Genomic DNA, 14,457 nt, shown 5'->3' on the forward strand with positions numbered 1-14,457 from the left:
TATGTAATTTAAAATTTCCTAATCGCCGCTTTTAAAAAGTAAAAAGAAACTAATTTTAACAAGGCATTTTTATTTAAACCAATATATCAAAACACATTATCATTTCAACATGTAATCAATACATATTTTTTTCATGCTAGGTCTTCAAAATACCATGTGTGTTTCACAGCACAACTCAATTCGGACTAGCCACATTTCATGTGACTGTGGCTAGTGGTTGCCATGTGAGACAGCGCAGATCTAGAAAATGAAACGAGACCTGCAGTTACTTTGATTTGCCTAAGTTCCTTCATTTCTCAGCCCCTCTGCCCACTCTTTTAAAAGTTCTTTCCTTTCCCTCTTTAAATTTTATCTTGTAAAATTTTTTGGCCTCCTGTACACTTTGGAATACTTAAACGGCCCTCAAAAGCCTGTCGACGAACGACAAAAAGACCCTTGGAGGTCCTATGTCTTCTCTGAAGCGCACCAGGGCGTTACGTAGGCCTGCGCTGTCCTTCCATTCGGCTCGCTCTGCGCTCAGCGGCTTCGGGCTGCAGTCAGCTACACTCCTGCAGGGCGGTGGTGGCGGGCCGCAGGACCAAGGGTGCGCGGGGGGAATCAGGGCCTGTTCCGGCCGTCTGGCCACCTTGACATCACAGCGTCGTGTCTTTGGGGTTCAAGTCCAGCGAGGCTCCGGGCTTCCAATGGAGGTCAAAGATTTTCAGTAGGAAAGAGCCGGGACTGGAAGAGGCAACGACTAGGTCCCCGCCATAAGTCGTCGCTTCCCGTCCGGGCCTCTGATCCGGCGAAGGTGGGTGAAACGCTACCTGCAGGGATCAAATGACCCGCAGCTCGGGAAGCTCCCCACCCTTTCCCAGGAGCACTAGCAGGGTCTTCCGGGTGGATCCCGACCTCTGCTGATTGGTTGGAGCTTGCCACCGCGTGATCCAGAAACAAGTCGGCCACCGCTTCCCCCGCCCCTTTCCCCCCTCCCCGCCCCCCGAGGTCGCGGGAGGCGGTGGGCGGGTTCCCTAGGCAACCGCAGCGGGGTAGTGTGTACACACCAGGTCCCACGGTAGAGAGGGTGTCGTGCCTGCTGCTGCAAGACAGGGATTAAGAAGTGGGAGTGGACTCTGTTCTGTCTCGGATTGCCCCGGAATCCATCCTCTCTCTGGGATAAGGTGAGTGACTATCCCCTGGTGGCCTTTGGGAGTACCTCACCTGTAGGCAGGCCCCAGGAGTCTCTGCTCCCCTCTCCTCTCTCTCTGGCTACGCTGGGAGGAAGACAAGAGAGAAGCAACGCTGAGGTCAAAAGACCCCTGTAACGGTGCAGTGGCGATGATGATAATGAGAGACAGTGACATGACTTTATCTGAGGCCATCACGGTTGCCAGAGCAAAACTGAAGAGGAGGAGGAGGAGGAGAGGGAGGGTGGCCCACAGTCGTCTGTGCAGCCTTTACTGAGGGAACGAAGTGCTCCTTGGACACACTTGACACTGCTCACCTAGAGCTGGAAGGGCGTTTTTTTGGCCCATCAGTAATAATGGATGGATTCTGATCCATTTGTACCCAAGGGAGGAAACTACTTGACCATACAGGGCTTCTAATTTGTAGAAAAGAAATTTGATTTTCTCACAATGACACCCTCCCCAGCTCTCATGGCAGACAGAAACATTGCCCTTTGTACTCTAATTATTGTTCTACTCTGATTGGTCATGTACAAAAAGTATTTAAGTTACACCATATAGGACCCTGTGGCATGACAATTAATTCAAACCATTCAACAAAATTTTATCAAACACCAAGCATGTGTCAGGCACTGTGGTAGGTTCTTTGTCCCTGCCTTCAGTGAACATGTAACCTGTCAAGGAGGAAAGACCTGGAAGCATCACAATACAGTGGAACGGGTGTTGTATATAGGGCATATGCTGGCTTTAATTGGAGTCACGAGAAAAAGGATGATTATAATACTATCAGAGAGAATTAAAGTCTTCACAGAGAAGACCCTTGATTTAAATCTTTAAGGGTATATGGAGTATGCCGTAAAGTCAAGGGACAGTTAGGGAGGGGAACCAGCATGTGCCGAAGAACAGAAATACCCCATGCCATTCAGAGAACTATAGTTGTGGCCAGAGCCTGGGTTGTTCCTGGGAGTCTGTGGTTGATGAGCTTGAGAGGTAGACAGGAGTTAGAGTTTGGAGACCATGAATACCTTCCAAGAGGAGCAGCGTGAGTGGATTTCCCTTTCAGGAGGTTGCTGTCACAGTAGAGTAGAGGATCGATTGGTAGGAAGTGGGACTATAGGGAAAGCATTGGTTAAATTGAAGTGATGAGAGCCTGAATCAAAGCAGAGGCAATTGGATAGAGGGGAGGAAAACAACAACAACAACAACGTGATAGACATTTAAGAGGTATATGCAGAAAGATTTAATGAGTGAGCAAAAGTGGGGGAAAGAATAAAAGAGTGGTTGAGCATAAGTTCCAGGCTTCTGACTTGGATGATTAAAAGAATGGTGTCACTTAGCAAGAGAAAACATGCATTAGGAGAAGCAGGCTGGCTGGAAAATATAGAGTTCAGTTTTGAACATACTGAGTTTGAGACACATTCAGGTGGAGCTTTCCATGTGTGTAGTTGGGTGTTGCACAGAAAAGAGGAAGATAAAAATTAGTAATTCTTCACCAAGAAGTAAACTATTAATCAGAAAATTAAGTTTTACATAACAAATAGAGAGAAGCCAAGGAGAAAAAGTCACACCAAAGAAGAAAAAGAGCCATCAGCATCATCAGATTCGATGACAGGGTCAAACTGAGAGCTGAAACATGTCTAGTGTCTTTGGCAATTAGATTATTGTTGACCTGGAAAAAGAAACTGCAGTGGCCTGAGGTGTCCTCACTGAGACTGCAGTAAACTGAGAACTGAATACAGGTACTGAAGTATTGCTAATGACTACATATCTTTTGTAATGTTTCCTAATGCTATAATATGGTACTAATGACTTATATCTAAAAGTTTTCCTGTAAAGGGATCTAAAATCAGCTGTTCATTGAATACAGGATAGGAGAGCTTTTTCTTAAAGATAGTAATGACCTAACATTCATATATGGAGAGAAAAGAGACCCTAGAGAAAGAAAGAGGGGAATAAATGAAAAGAAGGAAAATTTGACAGACCAAAGTTCTGAAAGAGACTGAAGAGGATGGGATGAGTACACAGGAAAAGGGATTCATTTTGGGCAAGAGAAAGAATACTTTTACTAAGACAGGAATCAGAAAGTGAAAGAAATACAGTTGACCCTTGAACTGATTAACTGGGGGTTAATCCATGTATAACTTATAGTCAGCCCTCTTATCCTTTGTTCCTCCTTATCCTCGGATTCAAGGCATGGACCATGTAGTATTGCAGTATTTACTGTGGAAAAATATCTGCATATAAATGGGTCTGTGCAGTTCAAACCTGCATTGTTCAAGAGTCAACTGTATATTTTAAGAGGTGTGGGAATTTAAGGAGTGTATATCTGATGGTGTCACTGTTCTCTGTGAAAATGGGGACAAGATCATCTGCTGACAGAGAGAGAACTTGAGAAGAGTGGTGAAAGTTTAGAATAGTCCAGACGTTGTGAATCCCAGATCTGTATGTCTAGTCCTACTCCCTAGGAGAGGAAGTTGAAGAAGAAAATATAAAATGTCTGTTGTTGGATTCAACTCAAGTCAGAGACCATACATTTGCAGTGATTTCAACTCACATGACCAACTGGCCATGTGAAATCTTCCAGCAGCACTCCAAAGCAGAGAGCAGAGGTGACTAGATCAACCCAAGGTTTGAGATTGGAAGCGTGAAAGCTATAGAAGCTCCTGGTGGCTCCTGGCTCCCTGGAGAAACTAGAGATCTGTAGTTTCTTAGATGGGCAGGCCCTGAAAAGAGCTTTCCCAAGGCACAGAAGAGTGGGCATCAGGACACTCACCTCTTGATGGAATCAGAAACTGGAAGCCTTGGGACCACTTGTGACTGGAGAAAATATACAAGACTTGTAAATACCAGGAAGGCTCAAAATTATGCATAATTAATTATGCACAATCACATAATTCAGATGTAGTTATGCAAATTATAGAATTTGGGGGTTTTAAGTTAAATTTTGTTTTGCTAATTAACTATTGAATTACAACAAGGTTTTTCCTAAATGAGGGCATTGGTGAAGGGAAGATAAGGTGAAGTGAAAGAAAAGGTTGGTACCCCAAACATGCATGGTAGTCTTCTTGAATAAATGGAGAGTTATATCTTGTTCTAGAGGAAGACTCAATACTGTAAAGATGGAAGTTCTCCCTAAATTAATCTTTACAATCAAATCTCAGTCAAAATCCCAAGTGAATTTTTAAAAACTAAATACAAAATAATCATAAATCTTATTTGGAAAAATAAATATGAAAGAATAACTGGAAATTTCCAAAAAAGAAAATGAGATAGAAATTTACAACATGAATCACAGTAATTAATACAGGATAATACTGTAGGAATAGATAGAGCTAAGGGAAAGCAGATTAGAAAGTCCAAAATTAGGCTCAAGTATACGTGATAATTTAGTGAATAACGAAGGGAGCAGTTAATTTCTTCTGTAACAGATATCTTGGACATGGACTAGAAAACTTGGATGGCTGTTTGTTCACTTTGGGGGTGTTAAAGGCAGGTTTTATCCCTTGTGTGGTGGTGGGCAGACAGACTTTTCCTTTGGTGCTCACAGACATTAAACCAGAATGTAGGGGCTTCTCTTCTGATAAGAAGAGGTGCTACAAAGCCCTCCTTTACTTGGGGTGCCATCCAAGTAAACCTAAGGAGGGAAGACTGTGGCCTGCATCTCTGTATGGGCCTCTGATGGATTATCTAAATTCCTTCAGGTTGTTCCTTGCTATGTGCTCCCTTGCCTGGCCACTCCTATGCTGTAATATCTGGGGGTTATCCAAGAATGGGGTAAAGAGACAGTTGCCAATTGGAAGCAGGGAAGGAATGATCAATATTACTTTTAATATAGATCCATCATCTAATCACTGCTCACCATCCTCACTACTACCACCCTATTCCAGCTGCCATCCTCTCTCACGTTATTATAACTGCCCCTTGACTGATCTCCTTGCTTCTCCCTTCAACCCCTACAGTCCATTTTCAACAGAATAGCTAGGGTGATGCTTTCTGAAGCCTAAGACATCTTGTGTTATTCTTTCATTCAAAATCCTCATACAGCTTTCCATCTTACTCATAATGAAATCCAAAATCCTCATAAAAGCCTACAGGATAGCACATGATCTGACCCCACAGAACCTCTCTGACCCCACATCCTGCTGGTCTCCATCTCCCTCACTGTGCTCCAGCTACATCATCTCACTTGCTATTCTACAAACATGTCAAGTATACTCTCACCCATTTTTTTTTGCATTTTCTTTTCCCCATGCTTTGATGCTTTTCCCCAAGATTCCTCATAGCCCATACTGCCTCATTTTCCACAGTTCTTTGCCCAGATTCCACATTATCAAAGAAGTCTTCTCTTTTCTCCCATATCTATTATTCTCTAACTGGTAGATATTAGTCCTCAATGCATAAATGAATGAATGAGTGAATGAACAGAGATTCCATTGTATGAGGATAACTTTCTGGGTGTACTGTTTTTTTTTGTTTTTTTTTTTGTGGTACGCGGGCCTCTCACTGTTGTGGCCTCTCCCGTTGCGGAGCACAGGCTCCAGACACACAGGCTCAGCGGCCATGGCTCACGGGCCTAGCTGCTCCGCGGCATGTGGGATCTTCCCGGACCGGGGCACGAACCCATGTCCCCTGCATCGGCAGGTGGACTCTCAACCACTGCGCCACCAGGGAAGCCCCTCTGGGTGTACTTTTCTTTGTGGTGCTAGCTGGGATCCCTCCTCAGCATAGTGGAGCAATGTCCCCAGTTTACAAAGCCTGAGTACAAATATAGGCTGTGCATATTACCCTGATACAGATCTCAAAATCCTTTGATTTGGACTCTTTGGATGGCCCACAGCCACTTTCTTCCCAATCACTGCTGCTCTGAGTTTGGGGAATTTTTTTTCTTTTTTTTGCGGTACGCGGGCCTCTCACTGTTGTGGCCTCTCCTGTTGCAGAGCACAGGCTCCAGACGCGCAGGCTCAGTGGCCATGGCTCATGGGCCCAGCTGCTCCGCGGCATGCGGGATCTTCCCAGACCGGGGCATGAACCTGTGTCCCCTGCATCAGCAGGTGGATTCTCAACCACTGTGCCACCAGGGAAGCCCTGGGGAATTTTTCAGGATAGTTTTGTAAAATTTCTTCCTCTGGTACCTTGAATTTTGGGCTGGTCTGTACTGATGGGCTTTTTCTCTCAGTCTGATGCCATCTGCTTTATCTTCATTCAAAAGACCTTTCTCAACATCTCTGGCCATCAGTGCTCTTTTGCTAGCACTGCTACACATTCCTTTCTTATTTTCCTAGTTCCCTAGTCATTCCAGCGAGATTTGAGCAGAGAAGGTAGGTAAATACATGGCCTCAAGTCACCATCTGTTTTTTCTTAAAATTTTAATTTACATGTACACCTGCACATGTATAAAATTTTGCATAAATGATTAAAAGTGAGCATATAAATACTTTAAAAAATAAACATTTACGTAAAATTTCATAATATGTATGTAGAAACCACACAAATCTTAGGTATCTAATTTTATTCTCTCGAAGTAAATGCATTCCTTTAGCACCTAGATCAAAAAATTTATCTTCATCAGCACTCCAGAACCTATCTTTTGCCTCCTCCTAGTCAATCAGCCCTGAAAGGTAATGACTATCTTGACTTCTAATACCATAGATTAGTTTCCAGATTTTATATGAATGGAGTCATGCAGTATGTACTCATTGTGTTTGTGTCTTCCTTTGTTCAATATTGTGTTTGTGAGAATCATCCATGTTATGTACACCAATAGTTTCTTTCTCATTCTACTGCTAGGTATAAACCCCAAAGAAAACTGTACCTATGTCCTGCATAATAAAAATGTCCAGGGAAACACTATTCAGCTCCAAACTGGAGACAGTCCAAATGTCTACTAACAGTAGAATGAATAAGTAAATGGTTATATATTCATATTATACAATACTAAACATGCTTTTTTAAAGTGTAGGGTGTTTTTTTTCCTTTTTACCTAGATCCATCTCCATCCCACCTCTCATGCCTATTATAACCACACCAGCTTTCACCTATATCCAAGGTAACTCATGTTAACAACTTAGTATGTATCTTTACATATTTTCTCCTTACATATGCATAATCATAAACACATATACATATCTCTATTCTATATCTATACACACATGTATGTACACACATATCTGTGGAGGAGTTATTATCATAAAAGGTAGAATCACAATAAACAAATAAATACAGTTTCTACATATTGCTTTGTCATGTCCTCATATTAAAACCAGGATTCCTATATTTTTTAAATAGTATATGTCTGGAATAATATAATGAATATATTAAAAATTATGAAAAATTAGGTTAAATTTTATTGAAGCTACTTAGGTATTTAGTAGTTCATACCATCTAAAATGAGGAAGTTGACTAATTCATTTTAATAAACATTTATTACCATGCCTATGGTATGTCATTAAGCCCTGAAAATTCTTTTCTTTGCTAACTATACTTAGAGAACTGTATTCAGTTTGGAACACCATAGTATAATAGGATGAATGAACTGGAACTGGTTCAAGGGAGAAAACCGGGGCTCTTTCTAGTGAGAGAACTAAAAGACATGAACTGAGGGCAAGGTGAACGTATAGATGAGAGATGACTATGTTCTTCAAGTATTAAAGGGTCATAGTGTGAAAGAAAAATTATGCTTGTTTTATTTGAACCCAGGAGGTAAAATGACAGTGAATGGGGAGGAGTTACAGAGAGAGAGAATTAAATTCAGAATAAAAAATAACTGTCTAAGAGAAAACTTCAGAGATGGAATGGACTGTCTTGGGGTCCAGACATATTTGGTAATGTACTGTTGGAAAATGTCAAGCCACAGGTGGGTAATTCCACCTAAGTAACTTTAAGTTTCCTTTAAATGATACAGCATGACTCTAGTACTTATTTCAACTTTTCCTTTTCCTTAACAGTTATATTATTATAACCTTTATTTTTAATGGAAGATGATTGAATGTGAAAACCTAAACCAAGAAGACATAATTAAAGAACTGGTGAGTCAAAGTCAGGTTTCTTTTCAACTACATTTGTAAGAATATTAAATGGAACATTTCTACACTCCTTTCTGGAGCTTATCTAGAGATTTCTTCTACACCATGATCTTTGGAAGTAGAGAAAAATGATATATATGACACAACTTTTCTTCTGTGAGTGAAAAATGACATCAGTGAAACTGGCCGTTTATAATTCCTAATGGCAAAAATAAGTTTTTATTATCTTAAACAGGTAATAATCCAATTTCTTTTTTGAAAACAGTGTTTATGCAATGGTTTATCTTATGAGATGATTGGACAAGAAGGATCAGATACTTCAAAACTGGAAATGTTTTTCTCAGGGTATCCTCGTATAGTCGGATTATCATTATTTCCTAATTTAACAAGTCTCACAATTGTTGCTCAAGATATAAAAGAAATTTCAGGACTAGAAACTTGTTTACGGCTTAAAGAACTTTGGATTGCCGAATGCTGCATAGAGGTAAGTCTAAACATAACCTTACATGAAGATTATGCTAAGTCCTTTGGCTTTGGAAAAATAATTCATTGAAGTATGTGCTTGAGGCATGGATCAAAACAGATAGATTCATACATGATGAATTGCAATTAAACCCTTTGCCCAGTAAAACAAAACAGAACAAAAACAGATAAATGGACAAAATATAAAAATAGATTTATACAAAGGAGAAAATAGAAATAAAGAGCCAAAACATAGACACATTCTACTTTTTAATAATCAAATCAGATCAAATAATACCCAGTACTGCTAGTGAAATTGGTTTACTTTGACCCTATTGGTTGTGTGAAAATTATAACATCTATATTGAAAAGCAATATTGCAAAATGTATAGGGTTATGATTATAACCATATAAAAATAGGTATCAAGTTGATTTAAAAAGAATATGAAAATTGAAAATAGTATTTAGGCAGAGGGATTGTATGATTTTTTATATTTTAGTTCATTTTGCTGGGTGTTGATTTTGCAATCTATTCTGAAAATGTGATTTTTAAGGAAAATGTACTTAAAATCTACTTTATTGAAGGATTAATAGAAAAACACAAGTTAACACTATTCAGGCTCCTCTTTTTTTTTTTAAACAGAAAATTGAAGGTATTCAAGAATGTAGAAATTTAGAAAAACTGTACTTATATTTTAATAAAATTGCTAAAATAGAAAATTTAGAGAAATTATCCAGATTGGAGGTTCTTTGGCTGAACCACAATGCAATTAAAAATATTGAGGTAAGATAATTTCAGTGATTTATATTTAAAGTCAACTCCTGTAGAGTTTAACCACAATGTCCAAGAAATATTCATGACTAGTTTAATTAGTTAAGAAGAACTAATGTGTATGTAGCATATTGTAACATATAGAGAACTTCGTATGCATCATTTTCTTTACTCCTCCCACCGTGTCTGGGAGGTAAGGTGTTATTTCTTCTCTGAAGGTTAAAAAAAAAAAAGGAGGTTTAGAGAAGTTTTGAATATAACTTGCCTAAGATTTTAAACACACTCTGTGTGATGTGTTCTTTTTGCTACTCCTCCTCCTCTTTTCCTCTCTGCTTCCCTCCCTGTTCCCTTCTCCTTCAAAAATTCTTTCCAGGTTCCAGAGAACAAAGTAGACTTCACTGAGGCACCCACTTACTTCTAAGCTTGTAAAGTAAACAGCACCTGGTGCTTGGAACACCTGGAGAACTAACCAGATTGCTCAGATGATTTATAAACATAGATTTTAATGATTTCTTCTAAATTATATATTGTCTAAAATTTTAGGGCTTGCAAACTTTGAAGAATTTAAGTGATCTCAACCTTGCTGGAAATCTAATAAGCAGCATTGGTATGTACAATTTCATTTGGAATATGAGATAATGTTACAATAATTTTTTGTCAATATGAAAAGTACAGTCTTATAATATCTTTGAAAAGCATTTCTAAATCTATAATTACAGGATGTGAAAATACTACCCATTGATCAGTGGTTACTAATTATACAACGTTACTGTTAGTCTCATTTATATGCAAGAAAAGATGGTCATATACAACTCAGAAATATGACAAGATATGAACAGGAGGCAAAATGAGAAATTTAACTTTTTTCTCATCTTGTTTTTTTTTAATTAAAGGTCGATGTCTTGATCCCAATGAACAACTAGAAAGATTAAACCTTTCTGGTAACCAAATATGTTCTTTCAAGGTATGTTTAAGTGGAATAATTTATTTTATTCATCAACCTGGATCATGAACCATCTTTTTGCAGAAAATGGACTAAAGAGTCCCCACTTAAAGAGTAATTTGTTTTGGACTACCCAATACTCCCAGAAATTTGAGAGTTACCTGATTAAATTGGCCCTAACGATCTGACACTATTAAAACCAAACAAATAACTATTTACTTGGCTCTTAGGATACCACTTTCTCTTAGTTTTTCTCCCATCTTTCTGGCTACACCTCTTTGGTTTTCTGGTTTTTCATCCTCTCCTAGCATCTAAAAAATGGATTGCCCCAAGTTAGTCCAAGATCTTTTCTCATTTCTATCTGCATTCATTCTCTAATCTAATCATCTTATAACTTTAAATACCTTTATCCACTTATTACTCCTAAATTGGTATCTCTGCTTTCCCTAACAATTACCCCAAATGATAGACATCTCCTATCCTAACTCAAACTGATTTCCCCTCTACCGAACCTTTGTCTCCTGCAGCCTTCTCCATTTCTCTAAATGTCATCTCAATTCTTCTAATAACTTAAGCCAAAATCCTTGAGTCATTTTGACTCCTCTTATTCATTCATACCCCATAACCAGTCCATCAGAAAATTCTGTTAGCTCTACCTTCAGAATATATCCAAAGTCTGACCATTTTTTACCACCTGCATCACTATCAATCTGGTTGAAGACACCATCATCTCTTTCCTGCATTATTGGAAAAAAAAAAGCCTCCTAACAGTTCTCCCTGTGTTTACCCTTTCACTACACTCAGTCTGTTCTCCACATAGAAGCCCACTCCTTTAAAAATATGTCAGATCAAATCATTTCTGCTCAAAACCCTCCCTTGGCTTCTCATCTCTTTCAAAGTAAAAGTCAGTTCTTACAATGGCCCACCAGACAATATATAATCTAGTCTCCCCACTGTCTCTCTGACCACAGCTTCTACCACTCTCCCCTTTGTTTTCATCATTCTAGCCACTCTGGTCTCCTCACTGTTCCTTACATATATCTAGGACACATTCACCTTAGGGCCTTTGCACTTGCTGGAGTATTCTTCCTCCGTATATCTTCATGACTCATCTCATTTCTTTCTGGATGTTATTCAAATGTTATGTTCTTGGTGACACCTTTCCTGCCTAATTAAGTAAAATAGCAATGACCCCTACTACCCTCCTCAAGTGGAAGCATTCCATTACTTTTCCCCTGTTTTATTTTTCCTATTGGCACTTACCCACAACCCTTACTAGAATACAAGCTCCATGAGTACAGGAATTTGGCTTGTTTTGTTCACTGCTATATCTACAATACTTAAAGCAGTACTTGACTTGTAATGAATCTCAATAACCATTTGTCAATCACATAAATGAGAGAGAAAAAACAAATAAGAAGACAATGTTTATGGTATATAATGTGGGTGAAAGCATATGGCATTCATAATTCTGACAGTGTCAGACTGAAGGTACATTTTCAAACACTTCCTCTAGACAATAGGTGAGCAAATTAGCTATAGAAATAATTTTGAATTGATCAATATTAAAGTAGGCATTCTTTTACTCAGAGAAGAATATAAGACACCAAAAATCTATAGAATGAGGCAGAATGTTATAAACACCTTAAAAAGAAATTTCAATAAAATTTAATTTTATTAGTCAAATTCAAGAGGAAATATCTGATGTGAACATTGAAGGGTTGACAGAATTTCAACAGGCATTGTAGGGAGGATTTTCTACAACGCAGTGGGAAGTAGGCATTCCAAGATGAGAAGAACAATATGCAAAAAGGTGTGGAGGTAAGAAATCAGTGTTATTTGAGTAACATCAGCAGCAGAGATCAGAGGGAGCTGTGAAAGGTAAATTCAGAATGCTGTAGCAGGTAATGTTTAAGCTAACAAATGAGACGTAAGCAGGAGTTACCTAGGGAAAGAGCATTCCAAGCAAAGGTGTGAAGGACCTAAGTGGTGGAAAGAGTGTGGCAAATATAGAAAACTAGAAATCCTCTGTGCCTGGAATGGAATGAGGGAGAGAATCATGAGTTGAGGCTGAAGAAGATAAGTGCAGAAGGCTGGGAGGATAAGGGATCACCCTGCCAAGAAGCCATATGGAAGTTTATCTCACCCTGGCCAGCCATGGCAGCCTTGTGGTAAAGAGCAGAGGCTGCACAGGCAGAAAGATCTGTCACTTCTAGCCCTGCCACAAACTAAGGACAGCATAATACAATGGTAACATGAAGTTGAAGTGAAATAATAAAATAAAGCTCCTAGAATAATGACTAAACACAGTAAGCACTCAATAGATATGCCATTTTATTATTATTACTATCACTTTAATGACGTTAACCTATTTCAATCTCCTCATCAAAAGGATGGGGATAAAAATAGGATTATTGTGAAGGTTCATTGTATGGCATAAAATTAAAAAGGCTCTCTATAATAATTATGGCTTCTCATAAAAACATTGAACATGACTCACAGCAACCTTTATTATTCACATATTAGGAATATTCCTGAAATATTATTATTCTGAATTTTTATGTCTACCCTTTCCAGTCACCCTAAAAAGATACTATCCTGGTGAAAGTGAGATGTGCTTTCATAGACTCCAGCATCATTTAACTTCTGAGTGTACGTGGAGGCTTCCTGCATAAGACTTCAAAGTTCACACCCGCCATAGCCCAGACTGATGGTCAAATGCAACACAGCCACCCAGAAATCAAACAGTATCTTTACTCTTCAGCATAGTCAGTGGTTTACCTTCCTTGCCCTGCAGAATTTGACCAAATAATTCTCTGCACAACTCTATTCAGAAATCTCCTTTTTAGAGTCACCCTGATTAGTTAGTCCCACTCATGCTATGGGCCTAGCCATAGCCTTAGGTCCAGCCAGTAAGCCAAGTTATCACTTGTCCAGAGAGAGTTTGGACACACATTATCCACCTCACCCTGTCTTACTCTTAATTCTAGCAGCCTGATTTCACTACTTGCTTCCCGATTCCATTTGTATTGATACTTTATCTTCTAAATTAGTGCCTCCTGGTCCTTGCTTTGGATTTCCTTTAATTCTGATTCTGAGTCTCTTAACTAGCAGTGCATTCATTTAAGTCCAACTCTACCATAGTACCTTCCTACCCCAGGCACCACCCTAGTAACACTATTATTGAGAAAGATGTGAGTGTGTCTTAGAGGTTGGTAGAAAGTAATAAGCATTCAATTCAATTCACATTATTTATTTAGTGCCTGCTGTGTTCTAAATGCTGAATGCTGGGAATGCAGTGTTAACAGGACACAAACCCTGTTCTCAAAGAGTTTATCTCAGGAATTGGCAAACTTTTTCTATAAAAGGCCAGAAAGAAAATATTTCAGGTTTTGTGGGCCATATATGGCCTCTGTCACACATTCTTCTTTTTTCCCAACACTTTAAAAATACAATCACCATTCTTAGCTTGTGGACTGAGGGCCAAAGCACATACAGACCCTTGGTTTATAGACTTGTGGATAATTGACAATAGGGTGTGATAAATTCTATAACAAGGGTAAGCCCTGTGGCTAAGAGAGTTCATAGGAGGAACATCTACCCCAAGCCTGGGGGATGAAACAAGGCTCTCAAAGAAGATGATACCTAGGTTGAGTCTTGACAGATTAAAAGGTAAAATTGGGGTGAAGTTCAGTCCATTCAAAGGCAGAAGCGTGAGTGAATGTCTAAATGGTCTGGGACATTCTGAAACTTCAAGTTGTTCAGTATGGCTAAAACATAAAATGTCAGGGTTTAAATAGAAGAGACGAGACTGAAGAGTTAAGCAAGGGCCAGATGCCAAATAAAGGAAGGTGTGAACAGTGACTTAAACTTCAAGATAAAAGATGTTAAGGAATCACATTGGTCTGGAAGTGCATTGTCAACACCTACCCCTCCAGAGGCTGTGAGGAAAATGAGGCCCCCAGGAGAAAGCTAGCTTTCAGTTGCCCTTAATAGGCAGAAAGGGCATTTATAGAAACAAACAACAACAACAAAAACCTCAAACCAAAAAAACCTAAAAATCAGGAGTTCAGTGTTAATTATATTAAAACA

At 39.1% G+C, this 14,457-nt stretch overlaps 1 protein-coding gene across 1 annotated transcript in view; it reads left to right on the forward strand.

The window, feature by feature from the left end:
* The first annotated feature begins 1,073 nt into the window (after positions 1-1,073).
* Positions 1,074-14,457, forward strand: part of LRRC9 (leucine rich repeat containing 9) — a 101,777-nt gene continuing 88,393 nt past the window's right edge. The window contains exons 1-6 of the mRNA XM_032624923.1: positions 1,074-1,160; positions 8,111-8,191; positions 8,454-8,672; positions 9,294-9,434; positions 9,966-10,029; positions 10,316-10,386. Of these exons, the coding sequence (XP_032480814.1) occupies positions 8,144-8,191; positions 8,454-8,672; positions 9,294-9,434; positions 9,966-10,029; positions 10,316-10,386 (543 nt within the window). The 5' untranslated portion in view covers positions 1,074-1,160; positions 8,111-8,143. The remainder of the gene's footprint in view (positions 1,161-8,110; positions 8,192-8,453; positions 8,673-9,293; positions 9,435-9,965; positions 10,030-10,315; positions 10,387-14,457) is intronic.

This window comes from Phocoena sinus, chromosome 2 (genome assembly GCF_008692025.1).
Source record: "Phocoena sinus isolate mPhoSin1 chromosome 2, mPhoSin1.pri, whole genome shotgun sequence".
Taxonomy (NCBI): Eukaryota; Metazoa; Chordata; class Mammalia; order Artiodactyla; family Phocoenidae; genus Phocoena; species Phocoena sinus.